The following is a 27,307-nucleotide window of genomic DNA, read 5'->3' as shown; positions in this document are numbered from 1 at the left end:
TGTTTATTTTTTAGCTAAAGCCTTGCCTCAGCTGATTCAAGTCAAAACGGAAGGCTTACAATGACCCCTAATGTATTACACAACAGCCGTAATAAACATTTTAATTTTCATAGAACAGTGCTCCTTGGTTTGCCAAACCAGGACTAATTTCAGCTATTTACTTATGGCTTCAGCGTAAGATGAGCAAAGTTCTCTGATCTGATGACAAAAAGTAAACCATTTAAAAAGCCATGGCATATAGAAGAGACCACTATTTAAATGCCTATTTAAATTTCTACAAGTCATGCTATAATTGTGCCTCAAGTACATGAAGCTTTCTGCCCCACCTTTATCCCATAGAAGAATGAGAGCAGGAGTGTAATTGAAAACACACTTTCATCATGTAAACTTCTTTAATCATAGACTCTCAGAAGCTAGAAACGGAAAAGACGTTAGGTCATCCATCTCCCATGGGCCAGTGCTGGATTGTTCTCTGTGTATGCACGTACTTTGTCCAGTCTAGAGTTTTCAGCGTCTTAAGCAGTGGGGTTTCCAACATGCCCGTGGGAGTCTATGATGCAGTCTAATTTAGGATGAACAACAGAAAAGGTTTCCTCTCTTAGTTTTAACCCAGTTGTCCTAGTAATCTCTCTTTCTACCAACCTAAATAATTCCTATCCCGCCATAGTGATTCATATATTTGTTAGCCATTAAGCATCATTCAAGCATCTAGCCTCTTTGTTAATACACATATAACAGCTAAGCTTTCCCTGTAAGTCAATCCCTTCAGCCCCCTGGTTATTTTTATTACTCAAATGTTTGAACTACATCTCGCTTCTCTGTATCATTGTGATATGGAGGTGAGGTGGAATTTTAAAGGAAGTTCTTAAAGTCATACAATAACAAATGTCTTTTACACCCTTCATATTGTGGGTTTGGTTTTCTTTTACATGACTGTGGACATAAGGACTCAAGGAGTAGGAATCAATCATCAAGAAGCAGTTTGATAAATCAGCTACATCGGAGAAGACACCTAGGACTTTTCTTCTGCACAGTAAACTGAACAAATCTCAAGCAACTAAACTGAGAACCAGAATTGGGGGGAAAGGAAAAGAGGAGTATATTCCACCAGAGTATATTCTAGTGATTCCATCAGCATCTGTGACATGGCCCATAGAACTGGTCTATGTCAGCCTGTGCCACAAGGTAGAACCTAAAGTTACTCAACAAAATGAGGACCAGCCAACAAAGGCAGGAGTAAAGAGGGGACATAAAGAGAGCACTGGTCTCTCTGCCTTAGCAGGTGTGGGGTTGTGAGTCCTTATAAACTCCCAACCCAGACGTTGGGATCTAGATAGGCCCTTGCTCATTGCTCCAAAAGTTCAGCGTTTGTGCGCATCCTCCAAGGGAAGCTCCATACACAGCGTACCAGAATGAGAACCCATAATGAAAAAATGGTTCCTTGTAACAAACAGTTTGTCGTGCCTTTGGTTAACCTGTCATTATGAAAAGGGAAATAATGCATCATCTGATCAAGAATTGTGAAGAAATTGTTTTCTGTATGGTGGTGACAGATGCCAATTTCAGCCAACACTTTCAAGGCTAGATGTCTGAACTCTGGCTCCTCAACCCATATTTAGATATTTCACCAAAAGTGGCCTGATTTTCAGAGAGGCAAAGCATGAACGCATGCCTCTGAAGTTAATGGGAGCTGCAGCTACTCAGCTCTTTTGAACATCAGGGCACTTTAATTACGTATCTAAATACAGATTTAGCAGCATAACCTTAAACACCCAGATTTGAGAACTGTGGCCTTAAAGGGCTGGTTTTTCTCCCTCTAAAACCCCCATTGAAGCCTCACGATCTACCACTGAAAGTCCGACAAGAACGGACCTGTTCCCAAATAGACTTGAACTGACTGGATTCCATGCCCCCTGCATTGTTCTTTACAGAAAATATTCAGCTGTACAGACACAATGAAACATGGATAACGTTCAAAGTTCAGTGTGATGACAAGCCTCTCAGGCAAACCATTCCCCACTCAATGAGCTTTGATTTGTTCTTTATGCGACCAGAGCCCACTGATGGGAAATAACCCGACAATCCACCAATTCCCATGCAATAGTGTGCTTTTACAGCTATGCTTCCAACAGCTTACGTTGCCTCCGTTAAACACCCACCCCACCCCGCATTTCTAGCGCAATATGCCAATCCCAGGTCGCAACATGTGATAGCAACCACTGCATGTCATTTAGTAAGAAATTAAGCTACCACGCTACTGGTTTTTTTTCCCTGTGCAAGCGTAGGTTAGAAAAAAAGCAACGTATACAGGGAACAAGCTCTGACGAAGTCAGCTAATGAGCTTAACCACATCATGGTGACAAGAACACATATCTGTGCATCACTAAAAGTTTATTTATTCAGCTCCATTAGGCGCATCTTCTAATACTGGTTTATTCACATTGGTTCCGGAGGGACATTGTTCCCCAGCCCAGCACAGTAGAAGAGATAGCATGGTGACGGGCACTGTAAAGAACAACCTAGAGTAGATACAGTGTCTTTTGCAACTGGCTTTGCTAGCTATGCGCTAAACTGTGATCACCACTGAGTAACACCTTGTGTTCCTCAAATCATCCTACTGATTTCAGTGGGGATACATGCGGAATAAGCTGCTGCTCAGCATGAGAAAGGAAACATAATCTAGTCCTATGTGTCTTTCCACAGTATCTCAGGATGGCAGACTCAGATTTGCAGCAATGCTTACACATTTATTAAACATGCCATTTGTCAGGTTCCTTAAGAAACCCGGGCATTTTTACATATTCTATTACAGTAGGATAAGTCTTGCTCTAATTATACTTAATGCAAGCTTTCTGTGGTGGAAAATCTCCAGGGAAAATTGTTTAATAATGTTTTATCTGATTTATACCCTTTTCAAAGGCTTAAGTCTTCCACCTGCCCAGAAGAGCCAACTGTCTCACAGTCTACTCTTCTTCCTACTCACCAGGCACTTTGCTGGGAGCAGAATGCTGCCATTTTTACCATCAGCTCTAATTTTATCAACCAACAATCTACTTGGGCACGCACGGTTAAGAGTCTGCTATTAAGTCTTTAACATAAACACTGCTAATCCGTATTACTATCTGCACCATTCCTCAACCGCGACACAAATAGTGGGCAGAATGGCTATGTAGGAACTGTTCTGTTGCCAGTGGTTTCCAATTACAAACAGTGCTAAGAACAGAGCCTCCCTGTTCAGAATAGAACATAAAGACAAGAGAGAGCACCTCCTCTGTTTCTACTTCTCCTATCAAAGAACGGAAGGATGCAATTGTTGTTAAGAAGCAATTAAAGTTACTATTTACTCTGAAAAACCTTAGTAACTGTCGGTAGCTATAGAGTACCTCTGAGGACATCACAACTTATGGTCAACAGATATCATGCCTTGAAATATCTCAAAATATTAACTCTATGTGCTAGGAATTATTCTGGGGAAGTTCTATGGCCTGTGTTCAAAATCTATGTGAATCTAAGTCATACTGTTGAGGGTTTTCATTTGTAAGAACAGCATTTCATTAACTCTGCTCATCGGGAAACAAAATAATCATTAATTGTTCAATGACAACTTGAATGGCCTCTCACTTCTGTGCATTGGCTCCCCACGTTGTTGCTTTGCAGGGCCCGAAATATTCAGTATTAGCATCGGTGCTGCAATTTTGCTTACAAGACAACGTTACAGAGTTAGTTGGGGTGGAAAACGAAAATTTCTGCTCTTCAGACGATTCATCTTGCAGATATTTCAGTGTTTCTTTCTCTGCTCAGTATTTTTAGCTCATTGTTTTCTATTTTGGCAGCTGAGAAACTGCAGTTTGTAATTTTACCTCCAGCTTCATATTTCTTCTTAAAAGTGAATACAATGTCCTGTTTATAATAATAAAATCACTAGTTGGCAGGATGACATCAAATGGAAAAAAAGAGAAAGCAACTGGAAAATTTAGAGCAAGCAATTTTAAGAGCCAAGTTTCGCATTTGTAATGGTCCAGCGGAGGTCACTGGACTCACTTGTTATTAGGCGAATGGTAAAGAAATAGATATCCTCAAGTTCTTCCATGTTAGACTATATAAACCATCTCTAGTTCAACGAGGGTTAGAGCTTTCCAAAAGAGTGACGTTATACATTTTCCACAGTAACACTAACAACGGGAGAAGAGATTCATGCAAAAGGCAGAATTGCTCTGCAAAGAACAGCCTTTTTTCTCTCTCCAATATTTAGGTTTTTGTTTCCCACTATGATCGGACTTTCCTGGCTTTGGTTTCTTGTCCCAGTTTAGCAGTAAAAGAAACAAAAAGATATGAATGAAATTAGAAACATTTGGAACAAGCCTTAGAAATAGCTTTTAGGTTTCTTAGATTTTTGGCTAAACCTCTTCAAATGGTTTCCTCCTCTCCTCCCCTCACTGCAGCACCCACCTCTGAAATTTGAATGTCCTTGTTTGCTCTGACCCTCTTCTTTTCACTAGTGATGTTTTGTACCACACAGGTGAAACACTCAGCATAAAGCAAACAAGGAAATGAAATGTACAGGCTGAAGTAAGGGAGAAGACCAGAAAATGGCTAGAAGTATGTCATTTCAGAATTGGCCTCTGCCACACCACTCTTCCAGTCTCACTGTTTCTTTTAAATAGCAAACCAAGCATTCCTCTTTTCTAATTTAGTTCCAGTCAATCTGAGAGACAGAGAAGGGGAAAAAGGGAATTCTGATCCTAATTGTGTTTACAGATTCTGGAACACACATTTCATAAACTATACTGGTCAAATACCATAAAATCCAAGCTCTCTATTGAACACGGCAGTTGTCAGTACACAATGATAACACTTCATCATCATCTAGCACTTTTCATTATAGGACCTCAATGTCCTTTGAAAACCATTAGTTACAGCACCTATGAAATATTTGTCTCATTTTACAAATGAATAAAATGAAATAGAGAGAGATCATGAGGTTGCCCAGAACACTATAGTGACTTAGTAGCAGCAGAGATGGGAATTTAACCTATAACAGCAGGAAATTTTATAACTGTCTAAGGATTTTGCGTATAAGTTACTATTAAAATATTTTAAAAAACTTTTTTGATAAATTATTGGACGGAGGAAAAAACTGATCTCCTTGAAGAGAATACATGAAAGATATAGGATAGTTCAGTAAAGCAAGTCCCTAAACATGGTAACAGTACACCTTTTGTAAAGATGAAACTTTTAGGAAGCTGGGGAAATATATTTACAAGATAGCATAGACTAGTAAAATCATTCCTTTACACTGATCAGTGTTAACATCCTCTACGGATTGGTATGACCCATTGCTTTATTTTGACCTAAAGCCATGTTCACAATCTTTCCTTTGTGTGAGATTCCTTTTAGCTAAGTAATCATTCCTCCAGCTAAGTACTCCAAAGACATATTAACAAACATAACTCATGGTTTTGAAGAGACTGCTATTCTACATTAGTATAGACCAAAAAGACATGTTTCGAGCAAGAGCGAGTCTTACCCCAGTTTCACCTTGTCAGAAAGTTACCTTCAAAACTAGGAGAAATATTGTAATGCACAATACTTCACAAGAGTCTCAGTCATGGAAGCCCAAAGAGAAGTGCCCTGTCAACAACTCAGTTATCCGACAATAGAGGAATACAAGCAATAGTCAAGTAACTGAGACCATCTTCTACACTAATGGAATGAGTGTCAATAGCAAGCCCTACTAGAGGCTAAAACTAGTATTGCTAACATGATTTTTGATAGGTTTCAGAGTAACAGCTGTGTTAGTCTGTATTCGCAAAAAGAAAAGGAGTACTTGTGGCACCTTAGAGATTAACCAATTTATTTGAGCATGAGCTTTCGTGAGCTACAGCTCACTTCATCGGATGCATACCGTGGAAACTGCAGCAGATTTTATATTTTAGACTTTAGATTTTTGATCTGATTCATGCTAACAAGGACGACCTAGAGCCCACACAACTGTTTACAGATAGCATTGGCAAAAAAGCATTATAGAACAGGCAGGGATTTAGAACAAGCTCTAAAATATGAAGTGTAAGGTTATACCATGTTTACACCGGTTACATGTTAGCATGAATCTTATTTAAAAGCATTTCAGTTAAGATGGCTCTTTCTGTAGCATAGAGGAAGACTTACAGTACAGTACAGACTTACGGCATTGTAAATAATACAGGAGCATAAGTGAAAATCATTCTCTATGTAGTAAAGAAACGAGACCGATCAACTACTAACATACATAGTTACAATATGTGCATACGGATGCTCAAGTTCAGATGTATGCAATTCTGCATATATGTTTGTGGGTGCCTAATTTGCAAGTGCGGATCAGGCACTGTACTGTGTTGACAATATACTGGCTGCCAAGAGAGCACCAAAAGCTAGTCAATACCACCAAGATGGAAGGTTAAAAGTCTTATGACTGCCCCCTTTCCCAGCACCTGTCTCAAGGGGCAATGGGTCATGCCACCAGAGGAGAAGACACCCAGACCTACCACTGAATGGTGTGAGTGTTTTTTGATGGCAGGGAAGGGGAAAGTATAGGAAAGAGGAATGGATTCCAGTTAGGTGTGTCCCACATTATTTGTGTCAATAAAAAATCATTTTCTTTTGGAGTTGGCAAACTCTCACGCTCAGGGTATCAGAAAGCAAGCTAATAGAAAGATTCACATTTAATTACCTTTCCTATCCAAGCACAGAAACTTCATACTAGCTTCATGTGTGTTTAGGAGACTAATAAGTAGCAGTATGGTAATTAACATTGAAAGAATTAATACGTGACTAACATAAGTAATTATTTTGGAAGATTTGACAGTAAGGGTTTATATTTGAGCAAACAGAAGGGAAGTTACTTTGCAGTGTTCACCATCTCTGTGAAGAGACAGCCGGTTTAACCAGAGAGAAGGATTTAAATGGCCAAGCTGCAAAACCATCATGGGGTGCTGATTACCTTGAGAATTCTCACTGTAAAAATTCAGTAACAAAACCAAGAAATGCATTTGGAATTTGTTTCCAAGAATGACAGTGTAATCTGACACAAGTCAAGTTCCTCATCTGCCCACAACAGCATTACTGCTAGGGCAGAAGAAATTAGAGGAAGACTGCTCCCCTTTTGCTGACATATAGCCAAGAGCCCAAAAATAAGAACACTCGAGTGACATCCACCCTCTAGCCTAATGTTTGTGGGGAGTGACATCTTGTATCATTGTGTTTTCAGTCATTCCAAATCTGAAATCCAATATCTGAAGTCTGACACTAGCAAATAAGGAACCTGATTCTCCACCGAGTTACACCACTTTTATACCAATGTTGTTCCACTGATTTCAACAGACTATGCCAGCTTTTGCTCCACTGGAGTGGAGAATCAGGCTTAAGAGGAAACCATTTAATCTTATGTAGAGCACAGCTGTGAAGCTGGGAGAGAAATCTTTGGTAGCTCTGATCTTAACAGTTATCATTACAAAATACATAATTACCTACATCCAAGGATACAGAAAACTTCACTGACAATTGAAGCCTCACATTGCTGCTGTGAGGTTGACAGTATCCCCATTTTACACAGGGTAAAGCTGCAACACACAGTGACGTAGTGACTTGCCGAAGGCCACACGGTAAGTCAGTGACAGAGTCAGGAATAGAACCCAAAGTTGGCCCTGGTCTCCTTTTCCAACTGCTAAATCATCTTCCTTTTTTCCACCTCCATCCCAGCCCAAAGACTTGTATATGTGTTGTGTACTGGCCTTTCAACTCTGGAGTCCAGATACAGATACTTAATGCTGGTGTCTATCCTCTCCTTGACACAATTTGTTACCCTTAATGGGAACTACGTAAGTATTCTAAGAGGGAATAAAATTTGCTGTGGGTACAAATGCACGCACACCTTTACACCAACACAGACAACGGAAACCTCTGCCTTTAGGAATCGAAACCATGCAAACATTTTACCTTAGTAACAATCAGCAGAGAAGCACCATCAGACAGTACGCACCATGTCCCTAAAATGCACACTGCCAACTCTTCGAAACATTGAAAAAAGCCACAACCAAACAACCCAGGCAGCACATGGGACTGTCTCTGAGTGTGACTGAGCTTCAGTGTAACAAATCAGAAAATCCAAGACAGTTTTAGGTACATTACCAGAAGTTCAGTTAGAATTCATATACCGGAAACATCTTTACATAGAACCTAGAATTATTGTCAGCACTGGAAAAAATAAGCACTGGGAACTTTTGTGAGTCTTAAAAAAAAAAATCCCATGCATCAATAGAGAAACATTGTTACAAAAATTATCACTAAAGTATTAAAGCATTCCAGACTAAAAAGAAAGCTCTCCAATTAGATGCCAGGCATTAAATTCTTTATCTAGGTATTAATGTTGTCTTTAATAGTTCTTTTGACAAAAATACCCTTTGCTATACCAAATGCTTCCCCAAACCACTGGTCTTTTGCTTTCTTTTCAAAGAGCAGGGCTGCTTGCCATGCTAACACAGGTATAACTTAGAAAGGCAGTGCCTTTGAATGGTGTGACAAGACAATACCTGTGAAGCGAAAAACCACACCAACACAAGAACAACCTTGAGACCAGAGAGGGTTTGCTGTTACCTTAAATCTCTTCTGTTGGCCAACTCTGAGGGTGGGATGCCCCAGGGCAGGCTCTGGGGAAGGCATTCCAGAACGTCTTGGGAGAAGTCAGAGAAATCCACACCGTACTCCGTCAGGATCCCTTCTGTTTCAGGCTCAATCTCACCAGCCTGCCCAAGACTTTTGGCCATTTGCCTATAGAATGGAAGCACAAAGAACGGATACTTTTATTTAGTATGTACCGAGAACTCTCGACCGGTTGCTATCCCTGGAGAGGCCTGCTGCAGCATCCATGACAGAGCCATCAAGAGCAGATATATCTTCACCCATTTAATCCACCTTCCTGACGTGTGGTGGAAGACTGGGAAGGGAGCAGGGCAATACCATGCCTTATGTATGCAGGGGAAGATGTAAAACACTAGTCAGACTCCATGCTAGACATTTTGTGTGTCTCATTTAAAGGAGACCATTTATATCAGGGGTTCTCAAACTTCACTGCACCGCGACCCCCTTCCAACAACAAAAATTACTACATGACCCCAGGAACGGGGACCAAAGCTTGAGCCCGCTCGAGTCCCGCCACCCCAGGTTGGGGAGGTATGGGGGGGGGGGCCCACAAAGCCTCAAGGGCTTCAGACCCAGGTGGGGACCCTGTAACCTGAGCCCTACCAGCCAGGGCTGATGCCCTCAGCTTTGGCCCCGGCAACTCTAACGCCAGCCCTGGCGACCCCATTAAAACAGGGTCGTGACCCACACTTTGAGAACAGCTGATTTATATCATTAGGTTGTTGGAGTATCCACGGGAAATACGAGCCTACCAAGTTATAAGAAACAGAAAAGCCGTGGTAGTGATGCCCAGCAGCAACAGGAAAGGCACACACTTTCTGTGCAAACTGCCTCAGTTCTATGGATCAACGGCTCTCAACCTCTTTCACACAGTGCCCCGTACTACAACAGGAAAATGTTGGGGATCACCCCCGCATCTAGCCATGAGGTCTCTCACTGCCCTGGGCCTGTCCAAAACAAGGGGTCTCTCTGCCTGGTCTCAGACAGCTCTATCTAAACAGCACTCTCACAGAACTCTGCTCTTCAGTCCCTAAAAGGCCAAAGGACTTTGAGAACTAAGACTTGCAGGCAGTCCAGAGTGCTAACATGCCTATGCGTTGCACAAGGACTTTAAGTTATCTGTCACTTAAGAGCCACTGGATCCACTATTATTTGGTGGTGAACGTACTCTGGGATTGAAGGCCTGGTATGGAAAAGTGTATTCAGCTGAAGGTCGCGCAGGGTCCTCTTCAGCTTGGGTCACAATTCTACCAGCAGACTGCTGCAGTCACGAACACAAACAGATTCAGCCCCTTTAAAGGGCTGCCCCTCACTCCATGGACCACTTTGGAACTTGGAAATGGAGCAAATATACAGAGCCATCAAATCGATATTGAAAAGGAATAAAATTGATGGCCTCTGTAGACACAGGAGTTAACATGCCCAAATACCCTCTCTTCTGTCTTACAAGAATAGCATTTATGCACCTATTTCAAACCATCTTCCAGACTCTTTCAAGGCCTGAGGACACCCAGCGATTTAGTTCTCCTCCTCTGGCTAGCATAAGCCTTTGGACTCTCATCCTGCTGGAAAGGGGCTGAAGTTCTGGACGGGAGTCACAGATGAAGGCAACGTTGTGTGACACATTCTAATAATCTTTGATGAGGAACTCTGCATGCATCTGACTATCCTGCCTCCAGATATCTTCCCTCAGCTCCAGCGCACATCTCACAAAACGTATTTCCTAAGCCTCTGGCATTAGCCATATTTCATTGAAACAAGGATTTAGCTGAAAACCGCACAGAAACAAACTGGGCCTCCACATTACTGAAGTGACAAAGCAACACTCTCCCTATCTGACTAGAAGTGTGACATTTAGTCCTAGACGCTGGCCTTCACATATCCTAGACTGCTCTGTGGATAAGGTGAAGTTTGTATTTTTGTGAGTTTTAATATAGCACCATTAGGACAAATGGCACTTTACAGGCAAAGGAGACAAGAACCCTGGCCCAAGGAAATTACCATCTACATGTATGCAAATTAATCTGAATAAGATTGATAACATTGGGTAAGGGGCAATAATACCAGGGAATACCACCTCTGTAAGCAAGGTTTCTGCAATGTATGAAAAGCTGCCATGATACTGATCCTTCTGCTTTAATTTTAATGAGCTAAAACAGGCACTAATTACTTTCCTAATACAGGCAAAAAATTGTGTACCTGTAATTTGGCTATGCAGAATGTTCCCAGTGTTTCAACTGTGCCATAAACTTACATAATAAACTCCATTTGCATGGTAAATGCAAACTCATCTTTATAAGGGGTAGGTACGGTTGTCTCTTTTTCACACTAAGGAGGGCTGTATAATAAATCTTTCAGATCATGTAGCATGCTGCAAAGGGCTGTGCACTTTGTTCTGCATTAAGTCATAGAGTTCATATTCTCCGGACGAATAAAGCAGCGATAAAATATATTGGCCCTCATTGATTCAGTTTTATCTACAAGCTCTATTGAAGAGGCACACCATGCATTTGGCATCCAGCCTTAATTCTCAACTTCAACCTGTTTGCCTCGGTCTGATCCTTACTGTTATTTTAACCTTACTAAGCAAGAAATAATTTTCTCTTTCTTTCTTGCAGCAGGAATTATACAGCATAGAAATTATCACCTGATGCCCCGTGTTTTGTAGAAGTACACGGAGATTTGGACTGGTGAACCTTCAGGTTTGCTTAGGGTGACCAGGTAAGTGTGAAAAATCAGGGCAGAGAAGGGGGAATAATAGGGCCCTATGTAAGACAAAGCCCTTAATATTGGGACATCTGGTCACCCCAGGTTTAGGAGCCGCAAAGGGAGCTACCATACAGACAATTAAAGCTTGGGCCCTGGGTTTTACTCTTTGTTCCCTGCACTAAGCCCTGTAAGGGGGAAGGAGAAAGTGTCTTGTCTCTCAAACAACATCCTTCTGGCCAAGGAGGGATTAAAGAGGAGAGGAAAAATGGGGGAGGGGTGTTGAAGTATAACCCTTTTCCGCTTCCTCCACTGCCATCGTGGCTCAATATTTAATTTTCAAAGGAGTTGAACACCTGCTGCTCCCACTGATTCTAGTGGAAGCTGCAAGCGTTCAACACTTGTGGAAAAATCAGGTCTCTACTGTCTACTTTGGTATGTTTTTTGAGTCACAAGAAAACACCCTTTCATGGCATGCCTTCCAGCTCAGATTCTGTAACCCAGGTCCTCTTGCGTAGTTTACTGAAATTAGATTATGATCCATAAGGATCAAGTAGAATTTTGAATACTTAGGGGTTTGACACAGGACTCATATTCTTAACAGTAATTAGCATGTGATTTACTATCTTCCAAGGAACATTTCTCAAGCACCCTGAAATAAAAAGTTCACAGCTGATTTTAATTGGGGCCATATTGCAGTCACACAGACAGGATGACTTGCATCAGAGCAAAATCCAACAGATCAAGGTTAACGCATACAGGATAATAGAAAGCCCTGGAGCGAAAACCACACTGTAATTCACTCCAGGGGCTGCACTGCCATCAAGAACAGCAAGAGTAGTTCAAGAGGCTTACAAATGACAGCAGTCACATGAGTCAGCTTCAGCCAAACATTTACTGCCCAACTCTTCCGTACTCGCAGCAAAGCTGGACCTCCAGACATTTAAAAAAAAAATTGACTTTGGAATTTTTTGAACTGTTAGTGACTTAACATTTCCTTTCTGTGTCGTCAATGGCTGGGCATTACAGCTCTCTGGAGAGCTCGCTAATACCCTTCCATTGACGTTAGGGACGTAATAGCCTGTCGTGGAAATCAGTGAAAGGGAATCTGTTGCATTTGACCGTTTGGGGGAGAGTGCAGCAAAACGTCAGCACGTCCAAAAAGCATTTCTCCAAAACATCCGTGTTTACAAGCAGTCTCAGTCAGATTTGAAAAGGCACAAATGATGGTGAATCACTTCCACTTGCCTTTGAGAACCATATTTAATCCCCATCTAGAAGAGAATCTCATTCATAAGAATCTTACAGCCTGGGATCCTTTCAGATAAAATAAAGGGCTTTACAAACTGATATATAAATACACTCAAGAGATTGTTGTTTGCAGTTCTGAAATGCAGCAACAGTTTAACGGTGTGCTGCAATGAACTTCACAACAGTTAGGAAAGAGAATGGAAGAATGACATACTCGGCTGAAACTGCAGTAGAAATTTAGGCAAGAAGATTGTAATTATCCATCTTAGAGTGGCCAGCACCTCTTGCACTTAGCCACAGAAAAAAAGGGACCCCCAACCAAATCATTAGCATCACTTCCAGTCGCATCTAGAAGGTTTTGGATATCTCCTTTCAAAAATATAGACCTCCCTCGCTTGAAAGTCTGAGAAGATCATACAAAGTGCAAAATGATTTGACTACTCGGTCACTGAACGCTGAATTGTGTCGTGAAAGAAAGGTGATTCAAGATATGATTTTTTAGTGATCACTTAAAGTCAATCTTGTATTGTTGAGTACTGCTCCACACAACCCTTAAAAGGTGCTTTGGTTTAATGGGCTTGGCAATTTTGGCTCAAATAACATCACCTGTCATCCATATGTAACTTTTCTTCCTTAACCAGCTGATTACTAAAGAAAGTCAAACCAAAACTCTCCATTTTCTACTTATTCATCCTGACAAAGTCAAGGCATCACATTTGCTCTAGCATCCCACCTGTCCTACCACAGACTGACATCTCTCTGCACCTCTCAGCCTAAACTGAGGAAAGGGATCTAGGGTTGAAATGATGGTCTGTGTGCACAGATCTTTCTCTATTACTCTCCTGAATCACAATGACCAAAACTAAACATCTTGGTCAGTACAGGACAGGCTATTTCAAAAGCTTTGGTATGTCAACTTCAGATGACTTTGGGGAGACTGTTCAGACTATTCCATGGATCTATGGACTACAGTACTATATTACCATAACACATGGCCACACCTTGGCTTTTGCTGTTATTGGAGACATTTCGGAACCGGGCCATAGCCTTAGTTTATCAAACTTCTCCCACCATTGCAAATTCCTATGACCCTCTACCTGGGGCCATGTCTACACTACCACTTATGTCAGGGAAATGTATGTCACTCAGGGGTGTGAAAGAAAAGCCACCCCTCTGAGCGACATACGTTTTGCTCGCATACGTGGTAGCGTGCACAGCACTATGTCGGCAGGAGAGCTTCTCCCACTGACAGAGCTCCTGCCGCGCATTGAGGTAGTTTCATTCGGTCGAAGGGAGCACTCTCTCCCGTCGGCGTAGAGCAGCTACCTGAGCAATCTTGCAGCGGCACAGCTGCATCAGTACAGCCTCAATAGTGTAGACATGGCCTGAGCCTCCTCTGTGACTCAGATTGTGACATCAGCCGTCTGTTTAATCCTGCATGAATAGGAAGAGCGAGCAGGCAACGCTGTTACATTTCATCTTGTTGCTGGCACTGGGCTCCCGATGGCAATCGGGTCTTTTCCCTTCCATCTAAATACATTTGGATTTGAAAGAAATTAAAAAAAAGACTACAGGAACTCAAAACACTGAGCAGGCTTTGGAAGCAGCTACAAGAAGTGAAAGGGCAGACTGCAAGGTTACATTTTATTTTAAATTCTATGACAACTATCCTCACTCTGACAGACAAACATTTCAGACCCTGAATGATCCAGAGAATATCCTGGGACCGACATGGTCACAACACCATCGCATACCTGAATTATACAGTCATGTGGGCCCATGTGTCATTGTGTCTAAAAGCTAATGTAGATGAAGCCAGTGCTTTTACATTTGACTTTGCTATTGTTTAATAGACTCACCCAGCTCCATACTGGGGCTGGGAGAGAAGAGTTCACTCGGCCAGTCTCTAAGGAACAGACAGCAGCAGTGAGAAAGTGATCACAGACCGTGGAGAAGGTTCATTACCAACATTATGGTACTGGCTTGGACCACAAAAACCCTAGAATATACCTGTATCTGACACTTGTCTCTCATCTGTCTAGAAAGGGAAAGGTTGGCTTAGAGGCTGGTTTGTTTTAACCACTGCTTGAAGTGGGGAAAATTAAATGCCACTTCACTGTAGTAATATCACTCCAACTCCCACTCTATGGGAAGGGTATGTACCAGAGCAGAGCTGTGGGTATCCCTGCGCATCTCATGGATATCACCATCTCCATGTGTATCTGTATCCATTTCATCATAGTCTCTCCTTCCTTCTTTTTTTTCTCTCTCCCTCCACCTGTTCCAAACAAAACAAAAACTACACCTTCCAACATGACAATAGTGGCCTTCTTCAGAGAAGACAGAATCTCACCTTTGACCACCAGGTGGCACTCAAGAGTCACAAAAATGAACCCCCTCCCCAAACTTTCACCTCCAGGATGCCGCCAGGTTTTCCCCAAAATGTGTAGCAACAGATCTCAAGGTGGCATCTGAACTTGGAGTGTTGAGCAGCAGCTCACAGCGTCCTCTGCCAAGTCCCCTGACTTACCCATTATTTTATGGGTCCAATGACACACACAGTCACCATGAAGAAAGAAAACATTTTGGGAACCTTGATATTGCCCATGAAGGATGGTGCATTTCAGAAATATCTCAGCTATATTTTCCAAAGTGTGGTGGCCACTTTTTTCTTTTAGCTTATTTGGAGAAAAATATAAATACAGGATGAGCTAAAGAAGAGTGTTGTACCGATGGGAGTTTGCCAACACCTACAGAAAGTTACTTGTAGATCCCATGGCATTCAAGGGAGGAGAGAGAGATTTGAAGACCCGTTAAGACTGTTTTCCCATCAGGCAGGTGTGGTGCAGAATGTAAACACAAGACTACTGGTTCGTCTTCAGTCTAGGTCCCCTCTAACATAGACCCTTAGCAGTCCTTATCAGGCCTTCTTATAAGGCTCCCTATAATTTTTAATAGAGGTGACTTTGGAGGCCCTTTAACTTAACATAAAATTAATTCTACATATTGTAGACTGTGATCAAAAGTGGTTTTATTTTTAAGATTCTGGTCACCCATTCTAATTCTCATGTTCTATCATTGAACATAGTACTGTGCCAGCCTCTACACACAAGCATAATGTTATAGATTAATAATTGAGCAAGAATTGAATGTAAGAGGGCCACATTTAGCTAATAATATTATTGCTCTGACACTTGTTTGCTTGATTCTGCAAGACCTATGTCATTACCCTCTGGAGAAAGTCCAAGAGGCACCAAGAAAATCTTCAAGAGATGGTAACATCTAATGGACTAATTTTCCTTTACAAGAATTAAGGTCAAAACATCACTATGGATCCAGTTTTAGCCACAAAGGGGAAAAATGAGTAGAATACCATATTTCCCACCCCTTCTAGTCTCTCAATAATGATTTTTAAATATTGTCCATTTATTAAGTGATCTTCATTCAAAGATTTCAAAACATTTTACAAAAAGATGGCTATCCCCATATTACCAATAGAGAAACAGATACAAGAGAGAGAAAGTGGTATTCCTCGAGACAACAAAGCCCAGGCTGGAGTTGAGAACAGAACACAGGCTCTTAACTTTGTCCCCTGGCTTAACAGGTACATCAGGAAAGTGCATAAAGTCAAGTACATGATGAGTTGTTGTCACCTGCTAACCACGAAGACCTATTCTAACCAAAAATAAAATCTGAGCCCTCTCCACAGTCCCTCTCTATTAATTTGGCAGTGTTATGCAGCCACCTTTAGTAAAAGCCAGAAAACTACCAGGCCCTTTGGGGGCCTCTCACAGGTTGCATTCTATTTCAGTGTTTAAACAAATGTATTTTGTTAAAGTTGAAATCAATCATCAACATTTTACATGACCAGCTCCCCAGGGCTCTTACTGAAGTCATAGCGGAGTCCCAGAGGAAACCACTGTGTACCAAGACAATCATGGAAAGTTTCTTCAGTTCGGTTTCCTGACAACACCCTTTACATCTTGGAAACTACTGAAGTAGCCAAATCAGGATGCACAATACTGCACATCAAAAGGACAGATAAGAGAAGCACTGATCACCCAACGAAAGAAAACATTAACTGAGCCTCAAGAATTCCCCCTGCACTGCTGAACAGAGCATCCTTCACGATAACGAGAAGCAGGAATAAAATGAAGATGCAGACTGAACTCTTCTCATGAAAAGTGGGGAGGGGAAAAGGAGCATATAGCATGGAAAGCCTGCTAGTGTAACGGTTAAGCCAGTCAATTTCTCTGCTTACCTACAGTTAGTTCCACTGCTCAGAATGCAAGCTCCTTGAGACAGATAACCTGTATTATATACTTGCACTATGAGGGCCTTAGCACATTGCAGAGATTAGTTACTTATCTGGCAGCACCAGAGGAAGCCAGCAGTTTATATAGTCAAGAGCCATAATGTTTAACCAGCATGCAGCTACCCTATCTACTCTCTGTAGAGTAATAGCAGCAAGATATTTGTCTTGTGTCTCTAATGCGCTTGTAGCAATATCCAACTAAAATCAAATTAGGGGTCCAGAAGAGAAACCTCCTTTTCCTCCAGATCTGCTAGTAACCACGTACCCTATTGCAAAGTTGCTGTCTTCCCTCCAATCCACAATACGACAGATGAAGAGCATACTGGAGTAGTCCTCAGGCCTGCTCACAAAGTCTGGAGGGCAGTCTGCCAAAGACACATAGGCTCTAGGCACTCGGTGGTCCACAGGTGAGAACATGGCACACTTCTTGAAGAGTTCACTGCTCTTGTCTGCCAGCAGTTTGATGAAGCCCATAGCTGCTCTGGAATGCTTCTTCTCTAAGATACAGACCACCTAGAACAATCACAGGATTTCTACAGTTATCACCGTCAGAGAAACTTTCATGTCCTGTAACAGAATAATGGTGAAAGGAGAGCACAAAGGCATAGCAGAACATCTTGGAAATTCAGAAGACACAAAACATTTCCCTGCCCCTCCCCCACTTTTTTTTTTTTTTTTTTAAACAGTGCCTATTTACAAAGTGATTTCCTGCACCAAATAAAGCGTGCCATCTTGCTCACGGCGATGGTGGAACTGTGCATCTCCCAAGTGTTAGCTCTTTATGGCACTTTTCTTAATTACAGAATAAAACCAGACAAGCAGCAGTACATTACCACAATGTACAAGTCACTTCTGTAAAATCTTCCCCTTGTATACTCACTGCTCAACAATCAGTGCAGAAAGACCAGTCCAAAAACGATGCCTCTGTGGATCCAATGCTAACTACAGGAGAGGAAAGGGCACACTGCGGGGAGTTTGGCAGACATTTTTTCCCTGTGCTTCTCCAGAGTTAGGGCTTTATACAAAATGGCTTTAAAAAAAATAATAAATTGCATTCCATTAAATGCCACTTTCCACAGATGTATTCATACTGGGTATATTTTTTGTAGGCCCATATAAATCACTGGATACAAGCCGAAATATTATCGCTAATTGTCTGGGTTTATTCAGAGCAATCCTTTTAGAAGGGCTGAAGATTCACTTCTCAGTGAAATCTGGAACGTAGGAATCACCATACTGGCTGAGATCAGAGGACAATCTAGTCCAGCTCCCTGTCTCTGGCAGTAGCCAGACCCAGATGTTTCTGACACCCCTGCGGCAGGTGTGTGATAAGATGAGATCTCTGTGAGGGCAGATTATCTCTTAGTAGTTAGAGAGCACCTTAAACGTGAAGTTTAATATCCCTTCCAAAACCATTATAATTAATTATGGGAGCTTTCACTATTCTTGACATCCATATAAACGTCCAATCCCTTTTTGAATCTTGCTAAGTAATTTTGTATAATAAACAAATGCATTTTAAACCAGGGTAATTGGCAAAAATGGCACAGTACTCAAGCTTTTATCAGACTGTGAAGAAAATATTCCTACACAGGGGAATTGGATTCAACGAACACTAGCAGAAGATTGCAGGGAGGCCAAAGGCAGGGCTAGTTCAGAGCATAATGCTGTTCAAGCCCTTCTGACGTGAAAGATAGATCGTTATTCCAATGAGACGCTACCTTTGCTGTCCTCTGAAGAAACTTCTCCGGAAGAAGCCTTGGATTGTTCTCCTTGGAGACATCTTCTTGCTTTGCACCTAGTGCACAACCCCTCTCTGCGTCCCTCACTATATCAAACAAAGCGAGAGAGAGAGGTTACTTTAGTACATCTTCCATCATCAGTTTGCTTTAGTCTTTTGCTGTCAATTCTAATCCAAACTTCAAGTACAAGTTTTAAAAGAAGGGAACAAACTTGACTGAATGTCAAAATATCCCAGCAATAAATGTCATTTAATATTTCTCCAGGCCAAAATGAAGAACAGATATATGTTCACTTATTGTGGACATCTGCAAAACAAAGTCAAAATAAACCCAAATTTTACAAGTACAGCTATACCAGCCATAATAAACAAAACAGAGGAAGACACATTCTATTTATTAAATTTAAAAAAACCTGCTTGAATTTCCTGGCTTTTCTTAGTTGGTGTCATTAACTTAACATTATACAAATAGTCCTTTAAGTACTTACATCCATTTAATATTTAATTTCCTTTGAAAAACCTTATGCAAGGTTATAAAATACATATTTATCCTAGAAATTGAAACCACATCTCACTAGTTGACACTCTTCATCCATGGACCAGGGGTATTAAAAAGCCTCAAGAAAAGTAATCGCTTCATATGACCAAATAGTCACGTTTTTTCTTCCTGTTAATTTCCTTCACCAGATACCAGGAATGTTTAAGCCAACTGCCAACCAAATTTAGTTTTGAGTTTCAAACCATGCAAGTATCCAACACAGGTAAGAGGCACGTGTTAGTGCGTTTGGTATTTACAAACTGCTAACGCAATCTTTCATTTGGTAAGAGAAGTTTGAGGGTGGGCTCTCGAATGGCAAGTTACAGGTTTTATCCTTTTGAAAGTGCCTTTAGAATGGAAACAGAAACACAACCTTTACTGTATAACTAGGGGAGGTGAAACTCCTCATTTTCTCCCTGGTGTTGAAACTCCATCTATCTATGACATTTTCACTTAACATAGGATCCGGATTGTTCTGGAGAATATTGTTTTCCAAAAAGGACCAGCCCCCTGGCTGCGAGTTTAAGGGAAAGTAACTGTCAATGGTCTTTTCTTAAAAGGAACAAGAGAAAGATACAAAGTTCTGCAGGATGCCAAAAATGCTCATATGCACACCAGAAAGACTCCAGGACAGAGTTTCTAAAGCGGAGATACAGGCCCACAAAAGACGCCCATCTGTCCAACAAGACTCCCATCAATGGAACTTGCTGGTGACATGATGGGTGAATGGTGAGCTGTCTCAGTCTGGGAATGGCTGCAGCTGCCAGGATTGCAGAGAAGTCAGTCAGCAAAATGTGACTGAAATATTCCTCAGAACTCAGAGCTAATGTGGAACACAGAAGAACGCCCTTATATTTACAGGCAGTTCCGTAGGCAACTGCTGTGCAGTGCCATCAAGAGGGTACCTTCACAGATGGGCAAACTTCCATACCTGGAACATTTTGCCGTTAGGCGAGATTATACTAGCAGTCATTTCACAGCAACTGCTATCCCTATATCGATACACCCATTTTCATAACTTTTCCCCAAATCTGCCTTTTGGGATTAAGTTCTTCAGGCTTATGCTCTGCCCAAAGGTGAATTTTTAAGAAGAGTTTGAGCAAAGAGGAATTTTTATGAAGAGTGTGTGAAAGGAAGAAGGAGAAAGGGGTAAAAAAAAATCCCTCTCCTTTTTAAAAATGTAATCCCATTTTCCTCCCAGATCATCTGACCTTGAATTGACCCATCAATAGTATTCAGTGAAGGGTAAATCACAATGGATGTCATGATGACAAACAAGTTTGAAAAAACTGCTTGGCTAATAAACTATTTTAAAATAGGAGAATACTCTGGTTATGATCCTAAGCAACAGGGAGGATACAGCAAGGCAACATTTAACATTTCTGCGAAAACGAGGTCGTATCAGGCAACAATTTTGAAAAGCTGAACGCAAGTAAAGCTGTTTTTAAACGTGAATTTTTAAGAATATTCTACATGCCTGAGATAATCTTAAAGAAGATAAGGCCTGTACATACAAACAACACATCCTAACAATTAGTTAATGGTACTGAGTTTATAATGTTGCTATCAAAAAGACAGTTCCTAATGCACAGGATGCGACAACCAAAAGTTAAGGAACACTAGCAGATTATGGAGGTGAACTAGCTTGGTATTTTTCCAAAGACTATATTAAAGCATGCCTAACAAGAAGCATAGGGATTTACTGTAACGAGTCTGCAGGTTAGACGAGCGATTAGAGCGACAGCAAGGAAGACAAAACTTACTTTTCAGTGTGACACACAATGGGGATGCTGCAGTCAACATGGAGTAGGAAAGAACGAGATACATGCAAGGACAACTATGATGAAAATTTCCAGGAACAATGTTCTAGAAATATTTTCTTGGATGGGGGTAAAGCTTTGTGAAATTGTCTCTTTTACACCTTACCTTCAGATTCCCATTTCTCAACAAAGTCACTCACATTTATCAGCTGTTCCAACAGACAGATTTGCCTACCACTTGGACAAAAAGGAACAAGTAAAACCAGTAACCTGTTCTCAGAAGACATGGCCTGTGCACGTGAACACATGGGATATGTGCACGCCAAGCATAGAACCATGCAGCACAGAACTGCCTACTGGGAGCACGAATTCTCACTGTGACACCTGGTAGAATCTACCCGGTCAGCCACAGGCAGAGACAATCAGAGGCCCTTGAAAACCAGTGTCCTTGAGGCAGAATGCTATCTCCATGTTTCAATGCCTTGGCCATACTCACCAGAAAATCCTGAGCCCATCAGCCAGAGATTCATCCAGCAAAGAGATTGGAGCCTGTGACCAAATCTTCAAGAGAAGTCAAGGAAGTCAATCCTGAATCTGCTTGTTCCCAAACATGTTCCTTATCAGTGTCTGTATCTGAAAGGCATACTTTCTAGTGAGCATGATGCTTCTCAAACAGGAGATGGGATGAGATGAGAACATGGTGCCCTGGGGCTCTTGGATAAAATGAGCAAAAAGATGCAGTCTTTTCTAAGTGAACCTCCTAGCAGGAGCTGGCCAATGTGAGGCAGAAGAAGGCTACTGCCAAAAGGATCGCACCAAAGGGACTAAAGGACAACAGTAACAAAGACACATGCACAAAGGTGCCCCAAGGAGATGGCCAGAGTGGCAAACCTCTAGCCACTTTGGATGAAGCAGTATTATCCTTTGAGGCAGAGTGGATGTCAGAGATCTGAAATCCACCTGGCTGAGCTGGCAGATCCCAGGCTTCTGCACTAAAAAGATTCCTCTGTGGCTGAAGAAAGGAGAGAAGAAACAAGGGGCTAGAGGTGCCAAAATCAAAGGAAGGCCTGGCACAGAAGTTCTGCTGTAGACAACTTTGTCACAGACATCTGAACCGGCACCTCAGTCTGTTCTGAAAGCCCCTTTTGGCTCCATCGGCACCAGGCGGTGTTCATTTGGCCCTACTGGAAAATGCTGTTCTACAGGGGCCAGAGTTGGAGCAGAGGCGAGCACCCAAACATGTGGGGGAACTACAGAGGCCATTCTCAAAGGAAAGAGAAGATCTGAAAGAAGGTGGCTTTTGAGCAAAGGAGCGGGGATGGGAAGAAGTTCTCTGCCTTATGACAAACCAAAACTGAATTATTCTGACCCCTTTACTATAGTGGTTATCCAATGGCTATTTAATATTTCCACCCTCTGAAATGTCACGTTTTCTGAGGAAGATTTACTATGTTAGCTTGGGCAATACTTCATAAGCTTATCTTACAGTGAAAAAAAATTCAGCAGCAAGAACCCAGTGTAACTCTGTTATAAACTCCTTGTTTTCCTTTCAGCAATTATCTGACAAACCAAAATGGTCATAGCTTTACTTAAACAATTATGCACTAACTTCAAGGTACCGCTCAAATTAGTTATGTCATTACCAGCAAATTAGATTCAGCACTTGTAGCATTTGCATCCCTCTCTAAAAGATCAGTTTGAACAGTTCTCATATGTAGTCAGATGTATCTGGCAACTATTCATGGTCTCACATATTAAAAACAACCCCACAAAATGTCCTAGTACAATCAGATTACTATGACACTAACAGGTGGCTAAAGCGGCCATACAGCCATCAGACTAAAATCCTTATTAGTGGTGACAGATCCAAAATTACTTTCTCCAGGTACGCACTGGTCACTATGGAAATCTGCAATTCCTTCCAGAAGGAACGCAATTAAAGATGCAATATCCACTTGCAAATGAAAATACATCAGAGTTTCAAATCTCAAAAACAACTGACTGGGGAAAAAAATTCTCCCTTACAGGATGGAAAGAAGAAACAATTACTGAATGCTTACTATTTCAGCTAGAAAAATCTTAAATAAAACGACTTAGCTCATTCCACGTGGACTTGACTTTCCCGACTGAAGACACACTACTGGCATCGATCCAGGTCCAAACACAGAACCTGCACTTCAGATCCAGGTGCTCCTTATACTACACAGATTGGTTGGTACACGTGACTCAGTAGCAGGAAAAGTTTGCTGTTTGTTAATGAAGTAATAGACTTTTCACTTCTCTGGTGTTTGTTTAATTGGGCAGCTTTAGGTACTTGATGTTTCTGTACCAGAACATCAGCAAAGTGACTTCAACAAGAATACATTGGTGGTTAGTAGATTTAATCTCAGAGATGGTGCACCACTCTCAACAAGGAAGTGTTTTTCAAAGATTTTATCTATACCAATATAAAGAGCCATGTACTGTAAATAAGAAAATTCCATAAAAACTACACAACTATGTAGAGAATGGTTTCAGAGGAACAGCCGTGTTAGTCTGTATTCGCAAAAAGAAAAGGAGTACTTGTGGCACCTTAGAGACTAACCAATTTATTTGAGCATGAGCTTTCGTGAGCTACAGCTCACTTCATCAGATGTTTACCGTGGAAACTGCAGCAGACTTTATATACACACAGAAATCATGAAACAATACCTCCTCCCACCCCACTGTCCTGCTGGTAATAGCTTATCTAAAGTGATCAACAGGTGGGCCATTTCCAGCACAAATCCAGGTTTGCACTTAGATAACACAAACTAGAACAATAATTCATTTTTAATGGACAATCAGAAGGAGCAGCGGCATGATTTAATAGTTAATATCAGGGACTAAAAGGTAGGATATTTGGATTCTGTAACTGGCATTGTTATGGCCTTCTCTGGGATACTGGAAACATCAAGTAACCCGCAACTTGCACTTCTATACAGCAGCGTGGATAAGGCGATTTCAATCATCAATTTTAATCAACTTCTCCATTTGTACTTCAGTTATTTTCTAAAGAAAGGTGCATTCTCATTGGTTGATATGACCATTGAAACATGTTAACTTACAACTGAATAGAGCCTTTACACAAGATTTCGTACATCTTTTTGCTACCGAGGAGGGTGTACTATATACATTGATTTAAGCAATTATCTCTCAATAGTTTCAGATTCTTATTAACTGTACATTTTTAGTATGTTAGAAAATGGTGAATGATATCTTGTTTATTCACTAGATAATTAACTTTTTGCTCATGATTTGTGTCAAGCTTCATTAGGCTGGTAATTGGAATTTAATTAAACACACAAAACAGCATACATAAAAATTGTTTTTATTAAAAAAAACCAAGCCTTTAATACAGTACACACCTGTTGTGCCAGATGTATAAAGCTTGACCTGCAAAGTTAGACGTTTTCCCCCTGATTCTTTCTTTACAAAGTTTACACAGAAAAGCAGCCTTTAAGTCAACGTTTTTGAGAAGCTCATGGATTCGGCATATTTATGTTTTAGTTAAACAATTTTAAGAGACTATAAGAAGTTTAGGCCTTAACAAATTTTGTATTCAATTCAGATTTCATTTTAAACAGGTTTATTTTTAAAAAGAAAAAAACAATGTAAACAAAATTTAAAAGTCAGATTTAATTTTTTTTTTAAATCAATTTTCTTGATTTCCCCCCCACACCCAAAATCATCTGTTTTTATCCACCCTTCTATCCAGTACAACATAAGGATCAAATTGCTCATCAGATCCTGATTTGGGGGGTAATAATGAAGATTTTTAAAAGGCGCATACATACGGCCCACCACCACAAAAAAATAAGAACTTTAAATGGCAACATGCCTTCTGCAAGGCAGGACTCGATACCCACACCTAGAGCCACGGCTTCTCAGAAATGCATGTGCAGATCCTGCTAGAGCGAATGGGAGCTGTGTACACATCTGAAAACAGCACTTAACCTTTCCCGCTACAGTGGTAAAAGTCCAATGCTACGCTGAGCGAGTCAGATGGTACTGCCCCAGACTAGATTTTATTCTACTTTTCAATAAGCCACAAAAACGTCCTACTTCGGAAAGCAACACACAAGAAAAAGCATCTGAGTAAGCACTAGACACATGCTTTGTATTCCATCAGTACAATACAAGATTATTTCTGAATTAAGGAACATATTTATCTCACTTTGACTAGACCATCAGTTAGTTGTTTTGACATTTTTAATAATGGATATAGCACATAGTGTCCTACATCAGAACTAATGGTCACTGTGTGAACATGCCCTCTTCTCCATGCATGTAATGTACTGAGATAGCTCCGTGTATTTAATAGATCCGTGTATTTAAATAGCAGGGCAGTTTCAAGCCAGACAGTATTCCCAAGACATTTCATAATAGCTATTGTATACACTTTAAAAGCACCAGCAACTTCCTTCATGGTGTTTCCTTTAAGTTTACACTTGAGCAATCTCACCCTGCGATAACCATTCATTGCTAATTCCTGAATGTGCTACACCCATATGGCCAACTGTACCAAAAACGTTTGAAGTTAGAAACTTGCAAGGTTAGGAAGAAGACTGTTGAAGATCCAGAGGCAAGTACTTTATAGGCAGCAGGGATATATCAATCAATACCTAATATCTACAAAAAAGCAGAGCAAAAAGCAATGGCAAAAGGTGTATACTACAAGTTTCCTTCCAAGTATAGGTCTGATAGGCGGTGACAAATACTGTGGAGAGAGACAAAGGTTTAGATATTCAAAGCTGAGTATGGGATTTCAATTTAAATTAAAGGGAATCATGACTAAATCCCCTACTCTGCTTCCAGAGTCTCAGCCAGAATGAGTATGGCTGCTTACCCACTGTCCATGGCTAGGAGAAAGCTGTGTACCATGCCTCTCTCTGTGCTATATTCCTGCCTAAAGCCTGACTGAGAAGTTTCTAGGATACTGGCAGAGGTCAGGTGTAGAGAAGACAGCTCTTTGCTCGCTCAGAAATGGAAGAGGAGACAGCCAGCATCAATTCACTGGACCAGTTGTGTCCAGAGTATTTTCTTGAGTACCTGTCAAACAGTTGTGTGTTTTAAAATGGACAGAATTCTAACCTCTTATGAGAGACTGGCAATCTCTGACCTCTATTCACAGAGAAACTCTCCCTGACTGCGATGGGAACTGTGTACATATGGATAGATGATAGTATATAACCCTTTATCAATGGATTTTGTTTGGGGATGGGGGAAACAAAAAGGGGGGGGGGGGACTAGAAAAACCAAAGCTCAAGATGATGAGAAAGCTTATCTTAGTTTCAGATTATCCTACAGAGCATTTCACTAGGAACCTCACATTGCTCTACATGGAACATTTCATTGTGGACAAAGACTGAACTCAACACTGTCAAAATGTGTGTCTAGGTATCTCTGTGGACTGAGTACAGGGATAAAAGAACCAGGGCATCAGTTTCAGCCTAGGTCCACAGTGAACAAAACAGTTACAGTCTAAATGCTGTTTGGTGATCTGTGTAAGATGAGCTCAGAGGATTTCAGGCTAACTCTTTCTGGACAGAAGTCCACATCACAAAGCCACCATAGCTGGGCCATCTGCTGGCAGTCTTAGCAGAGCAGCAAATCCCTGAATTGGCTCTGAGACTGCACTACTTTTGACAGCCCCTAAAGCTGATCACTCCAAAACAGGGTCAGGACTCGCACAGTGCTACTGCCAGTAATGGAGGACTTCATTCTCCTGAGCTATCAATGTTGCACCTCTCATGAACACCAGATTCGTTAAATTAAGAAATAGTTTAGGAAATGTTTTCATAACTGTGTTTCATTAAATATTTAACATGCTTGTTTCATTTCCTTTTTTAGGGTATGTATATTATTTTTCTTAAAGTGTTTGTGCCATTTTTTCCCCTAAGAAGAAATGATTTAGCTACTAAATGAGAAGTATAGTATTTGATTAGCTTAGCTGAATGAATTTTTATCTGATTCACCTAGGGAAATTGTTGTTAACAATAACCAGATTCTGCTACCTCCCATGCCTACCATCCATTGTGAAAATCATGCCTTTTAGCCTGCTCAGCCGGGACTCGTAACCCAAGGGAAAAGCACAGATTAATTAGGCTCTTCAGTAACAAATGGCAATATGTGGAATCTATCTAATTCCAGTTACCTAACTGCATGAGTAATTTTTTGCCTCGCATAAGAGGTCATTGTGGGGTCATGAAGACTGACGTGCCAGCAAGTTAAAGAAGTATGGGTTGGATGAATGGACTATAAGGTGGATAGAAAGTTGGCTAGATTGTCGGGCTCAACGG

General features: G+C 41.1%; 1 protein-coding gene across 8 annotated transcripts in view; it reads right to left on the bottom strand.

Annotated features, from left to right (window-relative positions):
• DIS3L2 (DIS3 like 3'-5' exoribonuclease 2) overlaps nucleotides 1-27,307 on the bottom strand; it is a 285,705-nt gene that overhangs the window by 154,547 nt on the left and 103,851 nt on the right. For all 8 annotated transcript variants that reach the window (XM_073359152.1, XM_073359149.1, XM_073359151.1 and 5 more), the window contains 3 exons: nucleotides 18,670-18,776; nucleotides 17,214-17,461; nucleotides 8,632-8,805 (listed from right to left, as the gene is read on the bottom strand). In XM_073359152.1, coding sequence (XP_073215253.1) covers nucleotides 8,632-8,805; nucleotides 17,214-17,461; nucleotides 18,670-18,776 — 529 coding nt within the window. The remainder of the gene's footprint in view (nucleotides 1-8,631; nucleotides 8,806-17,213; nucleotides 17,462-18,669; nucleotides 18,777-27,307) is intronic.

Source organism: Lepidochelys kempii, chromosome 9 (assembly GCF_965140265.1).
Source record: "Lepidochelys kempii isolate rLepKem1 chromosome 9, rLepKem1.hap2, whole genome shotgun sequence".
NCBI lineage: Eukaryota > Metazoa > Chordata > Testudines > Cheloniidae > Lepidochelys > Lepidochelys kempii.
The sequence above is the reverse complement of the archived record's forward strand: the minus strand, read 5'-3'. Positions and strand labels throughout refer to the sequence as shown.